The 25,239-nt window shown below is 42.2% G+C and overlaps 1 protein-coding gene across 4 annotated transcripts in view; it reads left to right on the top strand.

Moving 5' to 3' along the window:
- FNIP2 (folliculin interacting protein 2) overlaps positions 1-21,732 on the top strand; it is a 133,313-nt gene extending 111,581 nt beyond the window's left edge. For all 4 annotated transcript variants that reach the window (XM_081811430.1, XM_081811426.1, XM_081811420.1 and 1 more), the window contains 3 exons: positions 12,243-12,443; positions 15,894-16,009; positions 18,038-21,732. In XM_081811430.1, the coding sequence (XP_081667556.1) occupies positions 12,243-12,443; positions 15,894-16,009; positions 18,038-18,116 (396 nt within the window). In that variant the 3' untranslated portion in view covers positions 18,117-21,732. The remainder of the gene's footprint in view (positions 1-12,242; positions 12,444-15,893; positions 16,010-18,037) is intronic.
- Positions 21,733-25,239: the final 3,507 nt, after the last annotated feature.

Raw genomic sequence — 25,239 nt, 5'->3', positions numbered from 1 at the left:
AGTGTTCCCACTCATTTGCTGATAGTCAGGTAAATCAATTGGTATCACCAAGCCTCAAAAAAATGTATTTAGAGGAACAGATGAAATATAATCCACTGGTTAAGAGTTTGGCTTCTAGGGCGCCTGGGTGGCTCAGTTGGTTAAGCGACTGCCTTCGGCTCAGGTCATGATCCTGGAGTCCCAGGATCGAGTCCCGCATTGGGCTCCTTGCTCAGCAGGGAGTCTGCTTCTCCCTCTGACCCTCCCCCCTCTCATGCTCTCTCTCTCTCTATCTCATTCTCTCTCAAATAAATAAATAAAATCTTTAAAAAAAAAAAGAGTTTGGCTTCTAAAGACAGACAAACCTGAATTTGAATCATGGCTCACCCCTTAGTGGCTTTGTGGACTCGGGCAGGTTTCTTAACTCTTCCAAGCATCAGTTTCAGCTTCTGTAAAATGAACAGTACTTACAGGTCTGGTTTGAAGACTCTGAGATAATGCATAGCAAGTGTTTAGCACAGTGCCTGGCACATTCCTAATGCCCAATAAATGTTAGCTGTTAATATATGTGAAAGTGCTTTGTAATTCCTGTTGGAGATAGTGGAACAGAACCCATATACACATTCATTCTGGGCTAAAAGTGTCTACTTCTCCTTGCCTGTGAAATCACAAAGAGCAGGCCAAGGGGCTGACTGCAGGGTAGGGTCATCAAGACCAAAATCAACATCACATTGTAATGCTTCTTTGAAAAACTGTGGTCCAGGGCTTCAGGCATTTTACAGAATAATCTATAAAACAAAGTTTAACAGTTGGATATTGCAGCCTCTTTCATTTAATTTTAAGAGTAGCAACAGATTGACTCCAGAAATACCGTACAGAAATCAGTTACACAGATAAGGAGCTTTGCTAAAAGCTTGGCTCTGATATATGCTCATGAATACCTAATTATGCCATGCAGTGTAATCAACCAGGGAGACTACAAAAGAACAGCAAGTCACATCAAATGATAAATCATTACTTAAGTAATGCAGACAGCATGAAGGTGCCTCAAGTCAACAACAACCTTAAAATCAATAGTATTGCAAAGGAAGCATCCATGTAGGATAGGACAGATCAGCTATCTGAGCACACCTCTTGTCGCTTTCATTTTCGTATGCTGGATAATGAGAATGACAGTGCCTTGGGCCTACAGCACTGTCTTACCGTTTCATAAAATCTGTGTGTATGTGTACACATGTATAAGCATGTACATGGGGTTATGATGTTAAAATGGATTTCTTATTGTGGATTTTGATTTTTTTTTTTTAAGTATTTGAAAAGAAATACTGATCTCTGGGTATTGCCAACTCTAATCTGAAGTCTTACTGATTCTCCTCCTCACAGTGACTACAATATAGTCTTATTTAACCTTCCCAACTAGAATTCTTGCGTCCAGTTTTTCCCCTTCTAGTCATCTCGTACGGTGCCACAGAGGGCTCTTGCTAACCCCTGAATATGATTATTTACTCTTTTGCTCTAATAGTTTCCTATTCTTTTAAGAGAGTAAAATATAAACTCCTTGGCTGGAATTGCCCCCAGGTAGAACTTTATACCCACAGGCTCCTTAGCACATTGCAGCACACCTTTGTTCTGTTTCAGACATTTTTCTACCACTAGGGCTGTAGGCCTCTGGAGCAGAGAAGGGAGACTTTCTTTCTTTCATATTCCCAGCACCTTACTCTGTGCACCTAGAAAGTGCTCAGTGACGTTAGCTGACTGTTCCCTACGGAACTGGATTTAGGAATGTGTGTTTATGGCTAAAACTGTGATGATTGGTCTGTCTGTTTCTTCTAAAGAGAAATGGCAGATAGTTTTTTTTAAATAAAAGGGAAGAGTAATGTGTTTAGACATGATGCCTTTGGCTCTGTGTTCATTTTCTTTACCTAAAGGAGAGTAAAAAGCTTATTATAGGTCTCTCAGGCTTCAGTGCCCTTGCATTTTGTAAATATTAGACACATGGCTAATTTTGATGTTTTCTTAAATTTGTTCACTATGTACAAACTATTTGGACATCTATGCCGTGCTTTGTAAAAAAGCTTATCAACCTACTTACATTTTATTTTGGAGTCCTGTACATCATCACATGGCTTTAGTCGAATGACTCTTCTTGACCTTGAGCTCCTTTCCTGGACTTTAAATTGTTTCTTTTCTCAGCAAGTGACAGGCCTGATAATTAAGCTGTGCCCAAGGTTGTGCACTGTATCTACAAGGCTGTAGGCTGAACTTGGGTGTCAGCCTAGTGAGCCTGGTGATGACCGCCGCAGGCACAAACCCACAGAAAGTCAGATGTCCTTTGTAGCCCCTCCCAGACCACCTCACTAGACCCTCTCCTCCTTCCCTCTGCCACCAGGTCCCTATGTCTTCATGATGTCTTTGGGCTTCCCAGAGCCCCGGCCTTGGTATACCTACCAAGATCCCTCAGCATTGTCCGTGGTCCACAATGATTAATTTTTTTCTCTTCTCCACCTCATCACAACGCTTAAGCCTTTAGCGACTGCCACTGAACCTGTTTCCAAGAGAAAATAAATTCTGGTAAAGAAATGCTTACATCGGGCGCCTGGGTGGCTCAGTTGGTTAAGCGACTGCCTTCGGCTCAGGTCATGATCCTGGAGTCCCGGGATCGAGTCCCGCATCGGGCTCCCTGCTCCGTGGGGAGCCTGCTTCTCCCTCTGACCCTCCCCCCTCTCATGTGCTCTCTGTCTCTCTCATTCTCTCTGTCTCAGATAAATAAATAAAATCTTTAAAAAAAAAAAAAAATGCTTACATTGTTATGATAAGATCATATAATTATTACTTCTTGTGGTATTTTCATATGTTTAACAGTCTGCTTGATATAAACTAGAAATCTCTGATGGTGGCATGTCAGGTGGTCCGGCTGACTTGTTTGGCCAAAAATGAGGCAGGGAGTCTGCACATGGCTTTCGGGGAAGAGAAGGAGAGTCATGCCTTGGAAATTTACTTCCTATCAGAAAATACCGTGTGCTGGGTGCTGTGTTTACAGTCATGGTCAAGGTGAGGGGGTAGGATTCCCACCCATGTTGTGCTGCTGCAAATGGCCTGCCTCCTCTCTAAAACTATAGACATGATGGGTAGAATAGTGCCATCCCCATCCAGCCCAGTTGTTCTAATATCTGTGCATGAAGAAAAGTGGAAATCCTTTTGTGCCAGCAACAAATCAAAATCAAAGCCAGAACAGTAAGTTTGGGCTAATATAACCATGGCCTTCTGGGATTTCAGTCTGGACACAGATCCTAGGAATTGGGTGCTGAGTTTCTAAGGTCTACTCAGGATGAAAGATGTAGTCTCATATGCATATAAGGCTTGGGACCTGGAACTGAGCCCCTTACATGAAGCCTGGAGCTTCAAAGAGCTATTCTTCCATGAAAGGGGGATTAGAAAACTCCAGCCATAAGCAGTGAGGTAACGAAGAAACAAGTTGGAAACTTGGTTGGGAGAAAATAAAGTCACCCGTGAGAAATCAAAGCCCCGGGCCCATTCTGTGAGTGGGTTGGAGGTCCAGATTTATTCTACCCAAGTGGCTTGGGAATCCCTGAACAAGAAATAAATGTAAAATTCAGAAGCATTGAAACCTCTAGGACTCTGGCAGAAGGAAGCACATTGGACACTTTCTTTTAACCACCAGCTTATAAGACACACATTGCTGCTTTTCCTCTTCTCCACTTTAAGCCTTTAGTGACTGCCACTGAACCTGTTTCTAAGAGACACACAGAGCCCATAAAACAAACAACCCCAACAAGATGGGCTCATGTTCAGAGATTACAAACCATGTATGAGGAAATCAAGATGAGAGAGAGTAAGCAGATCCAAGCTGGACAATTAGCACTCCCAGAACAATTTGAAATAACTATTAAGTTACTGTGTTTAAAATGGTTATGGCCATAAAAAAGAAGGAATTGGACCTTTAATAAAGAGATGGGATGATGTGATAAGTGATTATTTAGATTTGTAAAAGGACTGTAAAAAGAACTTCTAAAAGTGAAAAAAGGGCCATTAGGATTGAATCCCAAGGGGTAGGTTGAAGAGCAGAGCAGATTAAATACCGCTGGAGAGAATTAGAATTTGTGACATGGAGGCTAGAACGAGAAAATTTTATAGCGTATTCAGAAGGTGAGGACAGACAAGGCGAGGGAAAACAGTATTTGAAGAAGGAATGACTGCGAGTTTTCAGATGAAATAAGCACACTGACTCCCGAGTAAGTGTAAATACAAACAAATCCAGTCTTAAGCTATAGAGAACATCAAAGACAAAACTTGTAAGCAGCCTAAGAGAAGATATGGCACCTGTCCTCAAGGACTTTGAAATCTATAACAGGAAGTACACAGAAGTCAATAAGCAGTAAAAACAGTGCGGTAGAGTCTCCTGCAGTGAGAGGCACAGGACAGGTGTGGAAGGACTTCCTGGAAGTGGTGTCCGTACTGGGGGGTCGGTAGGGGATGAGTATGCGGGGCCAGGGGAGGGTTCAGGGGACCGTGTGACTCTCTCAGGAAACCGGAGACTCTTCTGGCTGATTGTGTTGATGAGCATCTTTTTAACCTGCAGACAGAGCTGGCTTCACCACCACAGGAGGTTCTTTTTTTTTTTTTTTTTTTAAGATTTTGCTTATTTATTTGACACAGAGAGAGAGCACAAGCAGGGGGAGCGGGAGAGGGAGAAGCAGGCTTCCCGCTGAGCGGGGAGCCCGATGTGGGGCTCAATCCCAGGACCCTGGGATCAGGACCTGAGCCGAAGGCAGACGCTTAATGACTGAGCCACCCAGGCGCCCCACCGCAGGAGGTTCTGTCTGTCCTGTTTCTTGGTAAAAGTGCTGTCAGGAAAGTCTAGATGCTGAGCATTTAGTAAAAGACAGTACTATACTGCACGATTTTATAGACTGGAAGAAGTGTTTAAGAATGGTGAGTGATAACCAGGCTCCTTTTCTCTGAATGAATGTGACACTGAAGGGTTTTTTGTTTGGAAACCAAACAAAACCAGTCAGCAGTCCACACGTGGCTGCCGTCCTCATGTGTGGCTCGCATCCATCCAGAGGTGGGGTGGGTCAGCCCAGGACTGTTATATTGCTTCAGTCATCAGCTCCAGGGCAGTGGAGGATATGGTGAAGCAGGTGGGCCTTCACTTCTAATGAGGTAGAAGAATAAAAAGGAGGATCTGAGGACATTTAACCAAGAGCAGGTGCTGAGAAGGTGAACCTCACCGCATTACTTATCCCGTTGACTTCATAGGACTAATGAAAGGCCTCACTTGAAGCTACGTAAAGGCCAGTATTACTAAGTCATGATGCTGTAACGGAATGGTTCGAGAATCTTTTTAAAAGGCATTCTGTCATGTGGCATCCTCTTATTCAAGTTCAGTTTAATAAAGTTACAATATGTACCAGAATTATCTTATATCGAATAACAAATTGACACTCAAATGATGCCAAGGAATCTTAATGTTTTATTCAGAATATTTCAGAGATGAATAAAAGATACAGGGACGGGCGCCTGGGTGGCTCAGTTGGTTAAGCAACTGCCTTCGGCTCAGGTCATGATCCTGGAGTCCCGGGATCAAGTCCCACATCGGGCTCCCTGCTCGGTGGGGAGTCTGCTTCTCCCTCTGATCCTCCCCCTCTCATGCTTTCTGTCTCCCATTCTCTCTCAGATAAATAAATAAAATCTTTAAAAAAAAAAAAAAAAAAAAGATACAGGGAGGTGCTTCCAATTGCCTGAATCATAAATCACCTGATCCCTGCATGTTTGAAAGAGGCTGCTCAGTGTCTCGTCCCTAGTAATCAAACCTGCCCCATTATAACTGCATATTTTGGAACTGGTTATGAGTACAGAAGTCTGTCCACACTCCCACTGTCTGTAATACACATGTGAGGTGGACATCTTTGAGGTTTGATAAAGGGTCAGCTCAGCGTATGTATTGGGCAATGCCAACAGTGTAAAGATGGGGAAGTTTCTTAACAAAGTCTTAATAGAGACAACTACATTTCTCCTATTTTGACATTAAGTTGAGACTGTCATTCACACTTACTGCAATCTTATCTTCCAAGGGATTTCCACCCTGACAAGGTCCTAGGATTTCAAAGTAGAGGGCTTGGCAGACTCACTGAGCTAAAAGTTGGAAATGCATGAGTTACTAGCTTATATTTCTGACATACCAAGATACTTAATAAGCTCTTACATTTTTGTCCTTAGTGTTTCTGTCTGTAGAGCAGTGCTGTGTTCCTGGCCGCCCCACAGGAAAAATGGCATGATGAATTAATAAATGGTTATAGGAAGCATATATGTGAGAATGGTATTTTCCTGCCCTTAAGTTAAAAATAGGTGATTACATGAAATGTTAGTCATTTAAATGTGGTACATGGAAAAGAAATAAATTAATAATTGTGCAGATGACTTAATAGGAACTGGACTGAATCCAAAAATAAAGAAATCTGCATAGAGAATTGTTCAACAGAGCCGGCATGTGTTAGATACTTAGCACATGGCCTAGCATTTTGTTATGCTCATTTCAGAGGCTACAGAAGAAAAAGAAAATGTGATTTATTTTCCTTGAGTTACTTATGTAATCACTGAGTAGACAAACAGATGTGAAATCAAGAACGAGTTAAGACAGTGTGATTAAATGTCAAAATGTAGATTGTAGGGGCGCCTGGGTGGCTCAGTCGGTTGGGCTTTTGCCCATGATCCCAGGGTCCTGGGATCGAGCCCCAACGTTGGGCTCCCTGCTCAGCAGGGAGTCTGCTTCTCCCTCTCTCTACTCATGCTCTCTTTGTCTCTCTTAAATAAAAAAAAAAATTTTAGAAACTGTAGATTGTAAAAACCCTCAGAAGTCAAAAGAAGAGCAGTGAATGTGGGAAAAATGTCTTATTGTGGAGTGAGGTGGGGACGTGGGGGGTGGGACCTAAGTTGGGTCCTTGAAAGACTGAAAGATTCAAGATTTTATTTATTTTTTTTAACACCTATTTATTTATTTAGAAAAAGATAATTTTTTATTATTAACATGTAATGTATTACTTGTTTCAGGGGTACAGGTCTGTGATTCCTCAGTCTTACACAATACACAGCGCTCACCACAACACATACCCTCCCCAGTGCCCATCACTCAGCCACCCCATCCCACCCCCCTCCACTCCAGCAACATTTATTTTTTTCTTAAATATTTTATTTATTTATTTGAGAGAGAGAGTGAGAGAGCACAAGAGCGGGGTGGGGGCAGAGGGAGAAGCAGACTCCCCTGCTGAGCAGGGAGCCTGACATGGGGCTCCATCCCAGGACCCTGGGTTCATGACCTGAGCTGAAGGCAGATGCTTAACCTACTGAGCCACCGAGAGGCCCCCAAAAGATTGAAAAGTTTAGAAGGGAGCAGGGACAGCATTCTGGGCACAGCCTGAGGTAAGAGGCAGGAGCCCTCTCAGCCTGGAGAAGAGGGTTCTTAGAGAGTCCTGGAAATAAATATGTATAGGTGAATGTGGCCCACACTGTAAAGAGCTTTTAAGTATGGAAAAAGGAAAGTTTGAATCGGGCACCTGGGTGGCTCAGTCGTTAAGCGTCTGCCTTCGGCTCAGGTCATGATCCTGGGGTCCTGGGATCGAGCCCCGCATCGGGCTCCCTGCTCAGTGGGCGGGGGTGGGGGGTGGGGGGGGAGAGGGGAGTCTGCTTCTCCCTCTGCCCCTCCCCGTCGCTTGTGTGCCCCTCTCTCTCCCTCCCTCCCCCCCAGCTCTCTCGCAAAAATAAATAATAAAATCTTTAAAAAAAGAAAAAAAAATTTGAACTTAGGTGTTTGGTTGATAGGTGCTAGAGTAGGTTTTTGAGTTGGTAAGGGAAATGATGATGTGGTATTTTAGGAAGTTCGAGGGTTTTGCGGACGTGATTAATATAGATGGGGGGTGGTACAAGAGAGCAAATCGAACATGGCCAATAAGTGCGCCACAAATCTCATACACATTTTTCCTCACAGAAAGCCCCCATAAATTAAACCTCACTTAAACGTCACAGAAACTCTGTGAATTAGGTCATATTTTACAGGTGTAGAAACCAAAGCCCAGATTAACAAAGGTTCCATAGCTAGTAAGTGATACTCAAGCCCAACCTTGTCTTACTTCAGAGCCTTTGCGGTTGTCTTATCACTGCCCTTCATTGAAATATCCGAACCATGGCTCTTCTGATTACTCAAACCTTGTAGACATTTCTTGGTTCTGGGAGTTTAAGTTAGGCAGAAGTCATGGGTGTATAAGCCAGGGCAGCATATTTTGTGTACTCAGAGATCTGGTCCAGAACCTTGAAATTGGAATGTCCTGGACATCTAGAACTCCTGGAAAACAGATCCACAAATCCTAGTGGCTGTGAATTAACCACACTTAATCTGATGATTTAACAAAATACAATAGCCAAAGGATATTTGAGAAACCTTTAAAGACCTATAATACGAAGCATTTCATTTGTCACTTTATCTTGAGAAATCAGCACAGGAAAGTAGATTGGGTAAATGAGGTATTGACAAAGTAGAGCTAAATAAATGACTGTCTCTAACTCCCACAGAGCAGAGCAAGGCAAAAAAGATAATTGGCTTTATTGCCGAGACTTCATTCCTCTGACGGAGATTGGCCATCCACCCTGACAATCCCCTACAGCTCTCCATTGATCTCCAGCGTTCTGTCATCCTCCAGTCTCCGTCAGAAGTTTCTCAGTTGTCTGATCAGGTTTCTGAGGGAGGCACGGACACAGAGGCTGCTGGCAGCTGTGTGGAAGAGGGGGCGGGGGGGGAGCAGCAGGGGCAGGAGGGCTGGCAGCTCTGCCTTGCCACCTGGGTAGTGGATGTGCACGCAGCGGGGTGTGGGCACTTGTAAGGGTGGGAATAGGGCAGCACTTCTGGAAATCTCAGATTATGGAGAATGTAGAAACATACTGCAGACTCATTCTTTTAAAAAACATTTTTTTTTTCACTCATTATTTGAGAGAGAGAGAGAGAACGAGTGTGGGAGGAGGGGCAGAGGGAGAAGCAGACTCCCCACTGAGCAGGGAGCCCGACACGACACAGGGCTCAATCCCAGGACCCTGGGATCGTGACCTGAGCCGAAGGCAGACGCTTAACCGAATGAGCCACCCAAGCACCTCTGCAGACTCATTCTGATAAGAGAATTTAGTGAACTCTGTCGGCAAGAAATGTACCTTGAAATTAATTCTCTTAAAAAAAAAAAAAAAGAGAGAAATTAATTCTCTTTGGTTTGAGAGAGAAAAGGATAATTGATACATAACAGTGTCCCTAAGGTTCATAAAGTTTTCAACCAAACAAGCATTTTTAAGGGGAAGTGACTATTTTTAATATTAATATTTCCTTCAGATTTTCACTCAAAACTCAAAACATCACAGGTGCTGTTTAATCTCAGACACTAATGGTTGGGAGGAGAACTTTTAAAGGGGTAAATATATGATGGGGGCTTTTTTGGTTTTTTGATGATATTTAGTCAAACTAACAACGTGCCCCCCACTCCTTAAAGGGTTTTTAACATTAAGAAGAGGAATCTTATAAAATTACTTTGCCCAGCTGATAGCTATCCATATTGTATCTTCCTTCTCTTAAGATCCATAGGAGACCAAAGTCTCCACCAGGATGCAGCCATGCCCTGCCTCTCCTGCTCATTTCTTTTTTTCTAGTCTCTACGCCCAAACTCCAGGCCCTAAGAATAGCAGATGGATGGATCAGGCTTTTAATAGGTGTCTGAATCCTTCAGTCTTAGGTTTTACAGCATTTCTTAAGCTACTTAATTTCCCAGAAGGACTGCTCCATGTATGTTAACCGCTGCTGCCAAGTGTATGTGTTTGTGTGTACCCTGGTGTACACACGGGAACTTGATAAAATTGTGAACTTAAAAAATTGCCCTGACAGATTTCACTCTTAATTTGTTCTATGATTAAGATACAGCCAAAAAGAAAAAGTTGGTATTAAAAAGAAGCATACAGGGGCGCCTGGGTGACTCAGTTAGTTAAGCATCTGCCTTCAGCTCAGGTCATGATTCAGGGTCCTGGGATTGAGCCCCGCGTCGGGCTCCCTGCTCAGCAGGGAGCCTGCTTCTCCCTCTCCCTCTGCCTCTCCCCCTACTTGTGCTCTCTCTCTCTCTCTCTGTCAAATAAATAAAATCTTAAAAAAAAAAAAAGCATACATGTAATTTTTTTGTTTATTGTAGTTCTACATGTGCCTTAAAAGTAGAGCCTTTCCTAAGAAGAATTTTAAATTGAATACCAGGGCATAGGGTGTGTATGGGTGTGTGTTTCTGTGATAAATCCAAACATGGTCTTCTGGATCTTAGAGTTCTTTAAATTCTGAAAGCTTGGAGACTGACTAATAAGCCAGATCATAAGCCAAATCTCTTTAGTGGGGTTTGTGTTTTCTTGGGAAAGATACATATCAGAAATCTCCAGAATCATTGGAACTTAAGTAAGCTTCAACTCTCTGACCCCAAAGAAGTTTAGACCAAGTCAGCGATGGACCACCAGTAGCCCTGGCATCCCTTAAATTATAACGAAAGTAGTTGCTCATGATATCTCTCCAGCGTTCATTTTTTTTTCCTTAACCAATTTACATTTCCTTTACTTCCATCTTCCTTTAAAAAGTCTTTATTCTTGGGGCGCCCGGGTGACTCAGTCAGTAAAGCATCTGCCTTCGGCTCAGGTCATGATTCCAGGGTTCTAGGATCAAGCCTGCTTTTCCCTCCCCTCCGCCTGCTTCTCCCCCTGCTTGTGCTCACTCTCTCTGTCAAATAAATAAATGAAATCTTAAAAAAAAAAAAAAGTGTTTATTCTTCAGTAAATAAGTGAGGAGTTACTAAATGATATGATTGGATGGAGACATTGGGTTGCCCTGTGGATATATTCAGGGAGCTCTGTATTAGATATGTAGTAGCCTGAGAATGTGTCATGCTTCAGGTATTTCTTTTAAGGTACTCTTCTGTAAATGTTTGGCCGGTTCTTCTCTGTTCTGGAACCTACAAACATAGAAGTCAGCAATACCATGCTGTTTTAGGGAATGCAGGGTGCTCATCAACTCTGTCATTTGCTTGTACTTAACCTGTCTCATTTTAATTTAGTAACATTTTTCAAATGCCAGGTCCTGTGCTAGGGGCTAAGAATTCAGGCAGAAAAGATTCAGGCCCCTCCTTCAAGGAATGGGCTCACAGATTCCTGATGGTTTGTCTCAACCCTTGACCCCTTTGTCTTTAGTCTTTTCTCTTTGATCCAGTGATTTAAAAATGACTCATGCTCATTTTTCAAGTTTGATTTTTTTTTTTTTTTTTTTTACATTTCTTGTACCCATTAAGTTTCTCCTTTTAAAATAATTGAGCCAGCTTCTGTGTCCCTTTTTGTTACCATATCTGGATCTGCAGCCTTCTAAAGTAATTCATGTTTGGAGAATCCCCCATCCATGCCCTCCCCAGTGAGCCACATTGCCCTTATTCCAGGTGCTGGTGATGAAGCAGTTACACTTTGATCAGTTTTAGGACATTAGTGTGGTGGTGGTTTTTTTTTAAAGCCCTTTGCCTTGACCACTTCAATGTTTACCCTGTTGGCCCTATGGCACAATTTACTGGTTGTCAACTTGCTCTATCCGTAACTACATAGTTACTGAGGATTTTGCATTTTAAGTTACTCATCAGTAGCCATCGTTTGACCTTTTGGACTCCTCTAGATAAATTTGTCCCTCATCTGATTTTAGTTGGTTGTTAGAGTTGCTTTATGTATGTAACACATGGTCACTAAGTAAATACTGCTTAATGATTAAAGCTATAACTTTAAGGGAATACTAAGTTGCCCTGACTAACCTTGTTTTGGAGAAATGACAATAGAATCCTACACCTTATTCTAATTTTCTCCATTTCAAAAGGAGAGTGCAGTCTTTCAAAAGGAAAGGAATTTTACTATCCTGGAATGTAGGGAGGGCACATATCTTTTCACTTATCTGTGAACGTTAACAACATTTATAGCGTACCTCCTGGGTGGAAGAAAAAAAATACCGCTTAAAGGCAATTTTTATCATGTGAATTTCAAATGACGATTTGATGACACTCCTATTTTAGTCTCCATAACACTCTCAATTCCTGTAGCTCCTGCTGGCAGCTTGTGAACTGTCAGGCTAATGCTAAATTACGGAAACATTCTGGACATTCTGAGTGCCACTTGGCAGTGCTGTGCAGAGTTGACCCCCTGTGTTTGCCTTCCAGCACCCAGTGCTTGACGAGCCGATCGCCGAAGCGGTCTGTATTATCGCAGACACGGACAAGTGGAGTGTCCAGGTAGCCACAAGTCAGAGGAAGGTGACGGACGGCATGAAACTGGGCCAGGATGTCTTGGTCTCGAGTCAGGTGTCCAGTTTGCTCCACTCCATTTTACAGCTTTACAAGCTTCACCTCCCTGCTGATTTTGTAAGTACTTGTTCTCCTATCACCAAAGAAAGATAGGTACAACACTTTTAAAATCAGAATCCCAAATGTTTTGTGTTTCGTATATTTGGACATTAGCATAAATAAAAATAGAACATGCAACATAACACCAGCAAACAGGGTAGATTTCAGTAAAAATAGCTCGTCCGTGAAACAACACACAGTGACACGGAAATCTTTTTGAATAAGGTATATGGTAAAGGAAAAAAGCTATGGGGGAAGGGATCAAGTATAAAAGGAAATTTAAAATCTTCCTTTGGAGAACTCACTAGTTCTCCTTTATCGGATCGAATTCAAGCAGGCCAGTTTCTGAAGGGATTCTAGTTCCTTTTGTTCAGGAACCGTTCTCATAAAAGTGCTAAGGATAAAACAGAATATCATTTGTATAAACACAGTTTTGAAGTACTATACCCATAGAAGATGGTATCAGTTGTTCCTTTTTAAATGGGATTTTTTAAAATTGACTTCATAACATTCTATTAAACACAAAATAGAGCCCATAAACTCCTAGGAAATGATTAACAGCTCTCCTGCAGGCATTGGAATGAATGTAGAAAACCGATACTTTTCAATGTGTGTGTGTGTGTGTGTGTGCAGAGAGACTGAGAGAAAATATATTTTGAGTGGGAAGGAGAAAGGTCTCAAAAGCGGAAGAGAGGCTCAAGGGCAGATAGCTGGGAGAAGCGTAAGTGAGCTGACCAACCTCAGGGATTTGCGCTGAGGTGAGAGAGCGCCCACCTTCTGGGCTCGTTGCCCCCTGCAGTATAGCCCCAGACCAGAGTATCCGTCACCTCCCTTCTGGTCTCCACAACAGAGACAGAGCTATTTAATAACAAAGGAGGAAGCTAAATATTAATTACCTACAGTAATGCAAATGGGGTGGTAATTTTCAGACCTACAGTTGCACCACATTCCTCAGAAAGTCAAGACCTCTGTGGCCTTCAAGACGGTGATTTGCAATACGGTGTGGTTGTCATCTAAGCTGTGGCAGTGTGGCACGATAGGGAGACCCCTCAGTGCAACTGGCTTCAAGTCTAGGCTTTGCCATCCATGAGTCGTGTAACAGTGGACAGTCCTGAGCGTCTCTGAACCTCAGCTTTCTCACTTGTAAAACGAAGATAGTACCCATTCGAGAAGCATGTTGTGAGAATCCTCTGAAAATTAGGTCTCAGATACTGCTTTTTAAAAAACTGGCAAAGCACTCTGCCAGCATGAGACATTCTGACAGCCGGTGTACGGCGGTGGCCAGTCCGTGTTCTGTAGAGCCCGGTAGTCTAGGGTCAGATCCAAGCTCTGCTCCTTCCTGTGCGACTTCTCAGAGTCTCACTTTCTGTATCTGTAAAGCTCAGGAGGTGATGGAGCTTACCTCCTACGGTTATGAAACTGAAATCACATGATTCAGGTAAAGCACTTGGAATAGCGTTACATGTCATGAGTTCTCAGGAAACAGCTACTATTAGAGTGATTGCTAATAAATAGTTTCATGAAGTAATTTTACTGGCTGCAAAGACTGACAACAGCTTTTCACCAGAATCTTTATTTGGGCTTTAGACTGAAGCATACTCTTGCAGGACCTCTGTCCCAGGGGGTAATGTGAGAAGCACTTCCGGGTTATGATGACCTTACTTTTGTTCCATATTTGCAGGCAGTTTTTCTTCCTAGTAGCAAGCTGCATCATGCTGATTTAGAGGCTGAACTCTCTTTTTCTGTAGGGAAAGAAAGATACATTAGATTTTATACTTCTTTTTTACTAATAAGTATTTGCCAAACTTCCATATTTTATTCTATAATACATAACTCTTATGACATAGCTACATTTGACATCTTAGTTATCCGGGCAATAAATTGCTATAGCTAATTCTTTTTACTTCGTTTGGATAGGAGTATGTTTAGTCACTTAATACTATGAATGACTTATTTAACCTGACAAAACCGAGGTCAAAGAAAATTTCATCTGCAGTTTAAAACTCTCCTTAAAAGAATTACTTGAATGAAACACAACTAAATGACTATTAGAGCCTTCAGTATTTTTGAAAGGAGAAAGTGGCTATTTAAAATTTCAGAAGTTAAAAATTAAAGAAATCCATCTCAGGAATAAAATCCCAGAACCCAAAGCAGTTCTATTTGGTAATCAAACCTTTTATAAAAAAAAATTCTAAATGATTTGATTTCAAGTTCCATATAGACCAGTGTTCTCTTTATTTCCACATTACAACATACAGTTTTCATGGGGACTATGAAGACACCATAAATTAACCATTTAAAACAAAGGATGGCACGTAATGTGAATGTTGTTTTTAATATTTTATAACACTCTTATTAAAAACTTTGTATTTACTCCCTAAGGAACTGAAAACTTAACAGGAGATCCTTTTACCACTTAACTCTGTTTACTTGGAGGAACATTTTCATGAAAATTGGTGAAATCCTCCTTGCTTTGATTATTACTCTTAGTCACTTAGCAGTTTTTTTCATCCACTCAACACAATGCATTTAAGATTTTAAGCCAGTGAAAAACTGAAAAGATTGCATCTTGAATAGACACTTTTTTCATGTCGCTGATCAGCCCAGATGGTCAAGATCAACATTTTCAAATGCATCTGTTAATCTTTTTACCTTGAAAACAACAGGCGTAATGGTCTAGAAAAAATTATGTATGATGGAATTACCCTTGCCAAAGCCATCAGGTGTCTTACTGAAGATGCTTGGATGGCTCTGCCTGCCAAATGCAAAAGCATTTGCCTCTGGTGAAAGACACAGATGGTTGCTATTCTCTAAAAAATGAAGTTGGACACAATTCCAAAGGTAGAGATGTCCTGAGAATAATTGCCTTTTCTTTATTGTTATTAAAGACCTAGTTAAAATACACTCTGGAGAGGAAAAAAAATTTTTAAAGTAACCTTGTTCCATTCACTCTACTGTTGTGGATGCATTTCGCCGAAATCATGGGAGCTATAGGAAAACAACAAAGATACTCCTTAAAAAATTATTTCTAGTAACAAAAACTCAGATTGCCATGTGGATAAGTAAATAATGGTAATTCACATTCTCAAAAATTATTTAATGATAAAAAAATTACATTGATAAAGATTTATTAATAACATGGGGAAAGGATTATTACAAAGATTTTAAAAAGTAGGAAATAATTGCACTTACCGAATGATTTCAGCTATGTTAAAAATGCTTTTTAAAAAAGACTAGCAGATATGTATGAAGATCTTAATAGTCATTAGAAAAAGTAAACTGTTGTTTTATAAAAACCTTTTCTTATACCTACCAGTGGTTTGATATGGTTTGTAATTTTTAAGTGTGTTGGGAAGGAATGAGATTATAGCTGTGTCCTTAGAAATGAATTAAGAGAATTCCAGCTCTTTAGAATATTGGCAGAGACTTGAATCCTAGCCCTCATTGTGAATGTTATTGGCTTCACAGTGCATCATGCATCTTGAAGATAGACTACAGGAGATGTACCTTAAAAGTAAGATGCTGTCCGAATATCTTCGTGGACACACACGAGTCCATGTGAAAGAATTAGGTGTCGTACTGGGGTGAGTTCTGCCACTGATTCCCCCTGTGATAGGGCTGATCCTAGCACCGCACCCACTGACCAACCCACTTAGCCTGTCTCACCCAGAACCTGCGGGCCCCAGTGCCCCACTGAAATGTTTGGGGTTCATGAGATGTGTGCCTCAGCTGCTTCCCATCTTTCGTATCTCTGATACTGGAGTTTCATACCCGCAAACAAATGCAGAACTCTAAGCTGGTGGTACTTTATGTTAGTCTCCTCCCTGGATTATTTTATGCTTGAAAGTGAAAAATTTAATCCCATTCTGCCTGCCCGTTTCTAGTCATTTTGGTGAGACGTTGAAGGCGCAACCTGTCAGACATGCAGCAGAGCTTGTGTTTACATTTCGCTCCCTGGAGGAGCCAAGAAAGGCCTTCTCCTGGACTCTCAGGGGCCGCCTGCGTGTCCGCAGGGTGACCATACTTTCCCCTCTTTCATTAGAAGCCCCTTGGAAGAGGAGACATACTGATGTTACTGACAGTGTAGATCATCTTCCAGAGGGTCGGGTCTTGGCCATACCTTCTCTCAGAGAAGAAATTCTGACTTGTGTTACTCTCTGCTTAATGTTTCAACAGAAAACGAACAAAAAAGACATTGTCTCTATGGGGAATTGACCCCTTTCCCTGTGATGAGGATTCCCCTAATTCGGGACAAGAAATTATTGTGTATATAATGTCAACCTTGAAATTCTCTATCAAGCCTGCTAATCAAAATATTATTTCAAGACTTGGGCCTTTGCATTCTTGTCAGACTTTTCATCTTTCACACCCAGGATATGACTTACTGTATTGTTTGGCTCTTGGCATTTCCTGTCATACATTTTTTTCCCCCATACTTTATTCAAAAAAGTGTTTTTCCCTTTTGAGGCATTTGCTTTGGCAGTTAACTTGCAGTGTATCTTTGTTGCCGTTATTGTTGTTCTTAGTTGTTTAGATCTCTTTACCAGCCTCAGACTTGAGTCCTGCCTCACCAGGTTTCCATTGCCAGATGTGTGCCTTACATTTCTAGGGTCTTCACCTGGACCCTGACTGGCAGGTGTCCATCGACACTATTAGAAGGCTCATAAGGACTTGTTATCTTCCTCATCTCTCGGTCCTCTTGGTGCATTATTAGTGGGGGTCACATCCAGCCTCGCTCTAGCCCTTCCCCTCCTAGTCAGAGCTAGCAGCACAAAAAGGTACTGAAGAACTTCTTATCTACCCTGAAAGGAGATCTGTAGGCAGCATTACTGGAGAAAGCATAGAAAGTTCCATGAAGTAATGCCAGCTACCTTTTTAAATTTTATTTTTGATTTTTCATTTTTGGAATTCAAGGGAGAAAAAAATAGGACATATTCCAAGGACTGAAGCAGTCCTAATTTTTTTCAGGACATTTGGCAGTGTTTAGCCAGTGACCATGCTGTATCCGCCTCTGCTGTAAGAGAGGCAGCCAAAGTCGCGTCCATTTGATGCTATGATGTCTCTTGACTCAGTATCTATTAGTGTCACTTTGCTCCCAGAATCTTGTAGCTCAGATGCTTAGTAAGGATCTCAATTGTCTAACCAGTTGAACAAATCCCCAAGTTTTTAGAAAAAACTCCCACCTTCATCATCTTCCTAAGCCTGATTCCAGCCTAGGTGCGGAATCTCAGTACGTGTTCAAGAGCGCTGAGTGGAAGAATGAGGAGATACTGGAGAAGAAGTTAGAGTACAACCCAATGACGTGGTCGAGGAACATAGAAAAGTTCTGGGCTTAAACTGGGCAACCCCAGCTGTGGGAAGAGCAGCTTTGTGTCCTCCCCCCCCCCCACACACACACCCCCCCACACACACACACAGCACACCTGCATCTTTCTCTGCGTCGTGGGGTGGCGGCCACTGGGAGATCATATTAAAAGAACAGGTTTAGCATCTTTCCATCTCTTACTTTGTCGTTAGTTTTAAGCAATGATCTGGCAAGTTTGGTACCTAGCAATAATACTTTCCTGTAAAATCATGCTACTTTAATATTCTTTTCTTTTTTCACCATTCAGGATTGAATCCAACGACCTGCCTCTGTTGACTGCTATTGCCAGTACTCATTCTCCTTACGTCGCTCAGATACTCTTATAAGCTAAAGCTCAGGACAGTTCTTCTTTGGAAGAAAAAAAAAAAAATCAGATTCTCAACTGAAGGTGAAAGGAGTAAGCTCTCTGTGACATCAAAAGCATGAGAAGAGCAAACAGTCATTCCATCGCTTTGTTTTGTTTTGTTGCTTTCAAGCGGATGCTTCGTTGGACGACTTAGGTTTACTTGACATAATGGCATTTGTGTTTTTCGTGAATACTCTTTGGCCTTTTGTTATCCATGAATCAACAGAGAGAGTGACCTTTTTGGTAGGAGGAGACATAAACACTACACTAAACACTAAGCTGCTGGTACAGATCACCGTGTGTGTTTGGGCAGAACGACAAGGGACTTGGGAGCGGGGGTAACCGGTGTACATACCATTACAGTAGGACAACGTTTCGGAGTTTAAGCATGAGCTCTCCAGAGTGGAGAACGTGCAATTTGCTACTCTAAGAAGACAGTCAGAACAAGGGATTTGGATTCCAGGGCAGAGTTTGTTTTTTTACAAAAGGTGAAAGCAAGCAAGCCACATTGTGCCATCTTCCGCTCCGGTGGCTGTAGGCATTACTGCCTGACAGAAATCAGGAAGGAGGATCGACCGTTGGGCTGAGGGTGCTGTAGGGAGCCACTGTTTCCACATCTTCTTGGAGTTTACCTTGTTGCCGATGCAGCCACAGGTAGGTTAGAGATGGACTGTTGGTGCAATAAACCCAGGAATCAGTGTAGCATCTTAATCTCATCAAGATTTAGTTCAGAGCAGCAGAGTACACAGTCTGGTACCATGTTTTATCCTCATACTTAGAGCTTTCAGCAGCCTTTTTAAGAGAGGCCACTTACCAAAGTTATTTCTGTAAGCTCACAAGAGTGTTTCTGTTGCTAAATTCTTCCAGCCGAAGCTTCCTGTAATAGTTAATACAAATGACTATTTGTACTTTCAAAGGCACAGCTGGCCTTGCGGGAAAGGAGTTAGTTTGTACACTGACCAACAATCCATAAGTGATCTCACTTTTTACATTATCATCTCTGTGCCTTCTAATCCCTAAGTCCTTTGCAAAACACCTCTCCAGAAATTAACTTACCCATTATAAAACCTGCCAAAATGAGGGATTATTAGCATAGTTCACTTTTTCAGAAACCTTAATTTTTTGTTAAATGTAAAAGAAACTTCACTTAGTTTACTGGCCGTGAACTCTGGCCATGTCAGACCACGTACTGATGTCCAGGGTAAAGGAAAAGACTTTTCAGAATTAGATTGTGAAAAGACAGGCGCTAATCTTGCAAATCACAACATTGTTAGCACCTTGTAGATCTCGAGTACAGTTGATTATAACCAGGCTCTGATTTCCTTTCACTGCCGTGTGAATTAATTCCGGTCCTTGTCATGTACCCATTTGTACCTAAGATTATGAAGTAACTTCCCTTTTAGGGGTTAGAATGACTTCAGATTTTTTATTTGATAAAATCCTGATTGTAAACCACCAAGTTTATTCTTTTACAAATGCAAGTTAATTGTTTGTTTGAAAGGGTATAGCCGCAGTACTAATGGAGAAAAATAGGTGTAATAATTCTTTAGGAATAGGTCAGAACTGCTGCCTTCCCTTCTCTCTTTTTATGATGTGAAATGTAGGTGGGTGCATTAAGGCTCTTAAGATCTTTAATTTTTATCTTATGTCTTTCTTTCACAAGATTGAAGTTTTCCATCCTTTTTATGTTTATCTTATTTCCTCTAACATCTGAGTTTGGCGGTTTAAGTCTCTAGTTCCGTGACATCACTGCTTGCTGTTAGTTACACAGAGAATGAACCTCACCTGTGGCTCAGCTCACTCATTTGTTTCTTGTTAATGTGTGAATAAATTATAATAGCTGATATTACATCATTCCTATCTGTACCAGTTGAGAGCATTCCCCTCATCTCTCTTTCCCCTTTCCTTGTTTACACGTTTTGAGCACTTTCCCTTATTCACCGCTTTCCAGGGATTCATAGAAAATAACTAGATACAAAACCAGTTTCATTCAAAATGTGTATACATAGCGGCATGTTGAAAATTAGACCCGTGTGGGGGGAAATTGAGCTTTAAATGGCTGATTCTAAACTCCATACATCAGAATATAGCCCAGTCCTCTCAAAGCCTGAGAAAATTTAACTTGCCTCAATCTACTGTTCTAAAACTCTCTCTCGGAAAAGGTCTGTTGGAAAACTACAGGTGGGTCACGTGTGGGGGTTGTCCCAGTGACACTCAGGATTCCAGTCAGAACCTAATCCTCACATCTATTGCCTACAAAAACAGACCAAGAATGTTGCTGCTTTTTTGTAATCCTCCTTTAAATAACACTCAAGTTTTGTTTGTCTTAAATTCAACCTCTTCCCAAAAGTGGAAAAGAAAAAAAAAAAAATCTCATGGAATTGCGTTGAGATACACCCACTCACACCACCCGGTGGCTTCATTCTGTCGTAGCCCAAGAGGCAAGAAAGGAATCCCGCCCTCTCCCAATGCCCACCTCAAGAAAAAAATTAAAATTAAAAAAAAAAAAAAGAAAGAAAACTACCTCAGTTGACAGGATTCCACCTTTAGGGTTTCTTCAACTTTTAAGTCTTACCTGTTGAGTGTAACTTTTGTAGCATCTTGCTTTTTTAAGCAAGCTAGTGAGGCATGACAGAGCAGAAGTGTGTAAATGTTACTGTGATGGACCTCTTTCTAGCATGTTGCGGTTTTATTTTTAATAGATTGACGAGTGATATGAATGTAAAGATAATTGTGTACGTTTAAACATGACAATGAAAATTTAAAATGTAGCTTCCATACTTGTGCATAATTCCAAAGTATTTTATTTTTATCAGTGTTAAATAGCTTTTTGTACAGGCTTCAATCCATTTTTCTGAGGTGTGCTGTTTTTTAATAAAAGTAACTATAATCTTTTCACATCCCATGGAACTGCCGTTTACACATCGCAACTTTTTAAACTTACCATATTTTTCAAAAGTAACTTTTTTGGAGGGAGGAAAGTCCCCACTTGCTAAGTGATACTAAACTATTGTTTAGGCTCTTATAATTAGGTCCTGAGATTTTATAAAAAATTTAGTCTGTAGCTTTTTAGGTTCTTCACTAGAGTTGGTTGTACATAAAAATAAAGAATATAAAGTGACGCTAAAATTCTCTTAAATGTCTGAATTTTCCCACTAATACGTACTTTTGAAAGTATTTTGTTCATGCATACTTTCACCATTAAATTGAAAAAATCTTCAGCTTCTCTTGGTAAATGTGAACCATTTGTTTTTTATTGTGCTGTGGGGGAGGGGGTATTTTAATATAATATTTACCTAAATCAAGCAGCCCCCTCTGAGTGTTAATTTTTAAATGTCAAAATTTTGGTGACCATATATCTTGGGAGCAAGATTGCAATATGCTTAAATTTAAGTGGTGTTTAAAAAGAAAAAATTCTGGGATTTGTTATTATTGAAGCTCCAGTAAGACAAATTGATAGGACTTTATATTTTTGATCAGGTAAATAGGTATCAATGTCAGTGTATAGAAATTTTTTCTTAAAACTTGTTCATGTATTATTTTGATCCATTTTTCTGTGGCATTTGGTGCAATAAACCTTTTGAATTTATCTTGAACATTTCCCTGGTACTGCATGTGATTTGTTAATTTAATCTTAGCTCTTAAAAACTTAGAGGTCTCATTTCCATTAATTCATGCCGAAAGAGTGGTTATATATGTCAGTGATTTTCAGCAGGGAGCTTTTGGAAATGTAGGGACATTTTTGGTTAGCTTAATGGTGGGTGAGAATTACTGGCACATAGAGGATGGGGGCTGAGGATGGTAAGAGAAATGTCTTGTAATGTATGGGACACCCCACAGAATGAGGAATTGTCCCCCCTCCTGCATGACTTTTAAATGTTCTGCTGGACATTCATGTGGGTGAAAAAGCTGCTCATAATTATCTAAGCTAAGAATTTAATTCTGCTTTACATAAAAGCCCAATGTGTTTTTCACATGATTTTAATATATGCTGAATTTTCCAGGAATGCTACCCGTTGCATAAATCGAGGGAAGATTTTACGTTGTAAGATTCAGGGTTTTTACAAGAATTAACATAAATTTGGAAAACAACATTAACAACAGCTACTATACTAATGAATTTGAGTCCTTCATTTGTAATTACAGCATTCATGGAGACTACATATAGATGCAAGCCTCTGCCTGCTTCATTATATTTTCTAATCTAGTGTTTCAGTGTCTCCCTATTAAAATATATTGTAATATGTTACTTTTTTAAATAGTACATCTAGGGCATTATATTGGTTTGTTATAAATTATGTGTGTAATTATGAATTTTATTTTAGGAAAGTAAGGGGCATTATATAATATTTGCTATGTAAAGGATGAAATCATCCATATATATATGTAGTCTCAGGGGAAAAAAATGCTTTTAAGTAGAACTTTTTTAACATACATAATGCCATACTGAAATATGTTACCTAAAAGACTATAGGGAGAGGGGCATCCGGGTGGTTCAGTCTGTTGAGCGTCTGCCTTCGGCTTGGGTCGTGATCCCAGAGTCCTGGGATCGAGCCCCTCGTCGGGCTCCTTCCTTGGTGGGGAGCCTCCTTTTCCCTCTGCCTGCCACTCTCCCTGCTTGTGCTCTCTCTCTCTTTGACAAATAAGTAAATAAAATCTTTAAAAAAAAAAAATAGAGACTATAGGGAGAAGTAAACTTAGGTACTTCAAACTCCTTTTTGGATTACATGAAAATTTCAAAGGCGTTTTCCATATTCCCTCAAGCACTTTAAAATCATGCCATTGATAAAGAACTTAAACACACACACACCACATTGCTTTTTGGTTCCCTGGTGTGGGGACAGTTTTGTCAGATGCTTTATGTGTGTTTAATCCTCACACCTGAATGAGATAGGTACTGTGATAGTTAATTCACGTGTCAGCTTGGTTAGGCCATGGTACCAAGATATTCGGATCAAACACGAATGTGGAAGTTGCTGTGAAGATATTTTTTAGATGTGGGGCGCCTGGGTGGCTCAGTTGGTTAAGCGACTGCCTTCGGCTCAGGTCATGATCCTGGAGTCCCTGGATCGAGTCCCGCATCGGGCTCCCTGCTCAGCAGGGAGTCTGCTTCTGCCTCTGACCCTCCCCCCTCTCATGTGCTCTCTCTCATTCTCTGTCTCAAATAAATAAATAAAATCTTTAAAAAAAAAAAAAAGATATTTTTTAGATGTGATTAATATTTGTTTTTTATCTTTTAAGCTTGATTGATAGTATCACCTCATTTAATCCTTATCCATTCACTCAGCCATTCAACAAATATTTAGGTGCTAGGCACTGCTGGAAGGGCACAGGACAATGGTGGAAAAAACAGTCCAAGTGGGATCTTTCTGGTAGCTAAGGGGGCGGGTGGGGAGGGGGGGTGCAGGATTACAGACAAAGCACCTATAACATCCGGTCCTGTGCCAGCTACCGGAGGAACTCAGAACCAGGTTGGAAGACAGGGGCCCCTCCGGTGGGGGTGGAAAGGGAGGTTGCTCAAAACAGGCCTCATGTTAGGTTTTTTTTTTCCCTTAAGATTTTATTTGTTTATTTGACAGAGAAAACGAGAGAGCACAAGCAGGGGGAGGGAGAGGGAGAAGAAGCAGACTCACCGGGGAGCAGGGAGCCCGATGCAGATGTGGGGCTCGATCCCAGGACCCTGAGGTCATGACCTGAGCCAAAGGCAAACGTTTAACCGACTGAGCCACCCAGGTGCCACCCCCCGCCCATGTTAGGTTTTATTAGGACCTGGTTTTCAGCGAGGAGATGAAGGTTCAGACAAGTGACAAAAACGCTGCTTCTCCAGAGTGTTTGCTCCCGGAGGGCTGACTCCTGCTGGGCAGTGATTGCCACAGAGGGCTGCAGAGCTAACCTGTCAGGAAAGTAAGTTCTTTAGGGTCCCCCTAAACTCCATGCTTCCCCCCAAAAACAACTGAAAGAGCGATCATTCCCTGCCCCACAGGAGAGAGGGAAAACCGAGGCCAGGGGAGAGTCACACAGCCAAGGGCCGAGGCAGGGTCAGGCGGGGACCAGATGTCATATGCCTTCAGCGGAACCATCGTGTTACAGGCCTCGCTCCTGCAGACCCATGCGACCGACCAGCAACCCTTCCCCCCTCCAAGGTCCACGTCCTATTCTGATGGCTTCCCTCTTGTAGACTCCATCAGTTAGCATGGTCTGTGCTCCAGACACAGGTGGTGTCTTTGGACAGGATGAGGGTCACAGGTCAGCTGCCTGGGTTCAAATCCCGACTCGGCTGCCTACTAGCTGTGTGACACTGGACCAATTTCTCAACCTCCCTGGTCTCGGTTGTCACAGCTGTGAAGTGAGGGTGAACAGCTTCAACCTGCTCTAGGGTCCTGAGGATCCAAATGGATCCCGAAGACCGCAGCGCAGTGCCTCTGGCTCGCCTGCTGTGCGAGCTGGGTTCTCTCCCCGCGGGGGGCACAGACCTGAAGAGCCCACTAGGCTGAGAGCCCGCGGTGCTGGTCTCACAGTCCTCACAGCTAACCTCAGGCTTTGGCGGAGAACCAACCAGGGAAAGAAACAGACGCCCCAGGCGCCTGGGTGGCTCAGTTGGTTAAGCGACTGCCTTCGGCTCAGGTCATGATCCTGGAGTCCCAGGATCGAGTCCCGCATCGCGCTCCCTGCTGTCAGCAGGGAGTCTGCTTCTCCCTCTGACCCTCCCCCCCTCATGCTCTCTCTCTCTCTCAAATAAATAAATAAAATCTTAAAAAAAAAAAAGAAACAGACGCCCCCAGGTAAAGCCAGGGAGAGGGGGAGGGGCTCAGTGACGCGCGGCGGGAGGGGAGGTGGGTCGGGTAGAGACCTGCGCACAGTCGCGGCTGTTCCCGCCCCCGCCCTAAGTTCACCCCGCGCCACAGGTCGGGCCCTGCCTGGTGGCCCAGGAGGAACGCTCCTGTGGCCGATGCACAGCTGTGACCCCGAGGCTTTCTCGGAGCCGCGGACCGCTCTCATCCCGCAGCAACCTACCGCAGACCGCGTCCCGCCCCACGACCCCAGTCCTCCTGCCTTGGGTTGGGAGCCAATGTGTGTGCGAAGGGCGGGGGGGGGGGGGGGGG

This window comes from Leptonychotes weddellii, chromosome 2 (genome assembly GCF_054177405.1).
Source record: "Leptonychotes weddellii isolate Sample4059 chromosome 2, ASM5417740v2, whole genome shotgun sequence".
NCBI classification, from domain to species: domain Eukaryota; kingdom Metazoa; phylum Chordata; class Mammalia; order Carnivora; family Phocidae; genus Leptonychotes; species Leptonychotes weddellii.
This window is presented reverse-complemented; position numbering and strand designations above follow the sequence as displayed.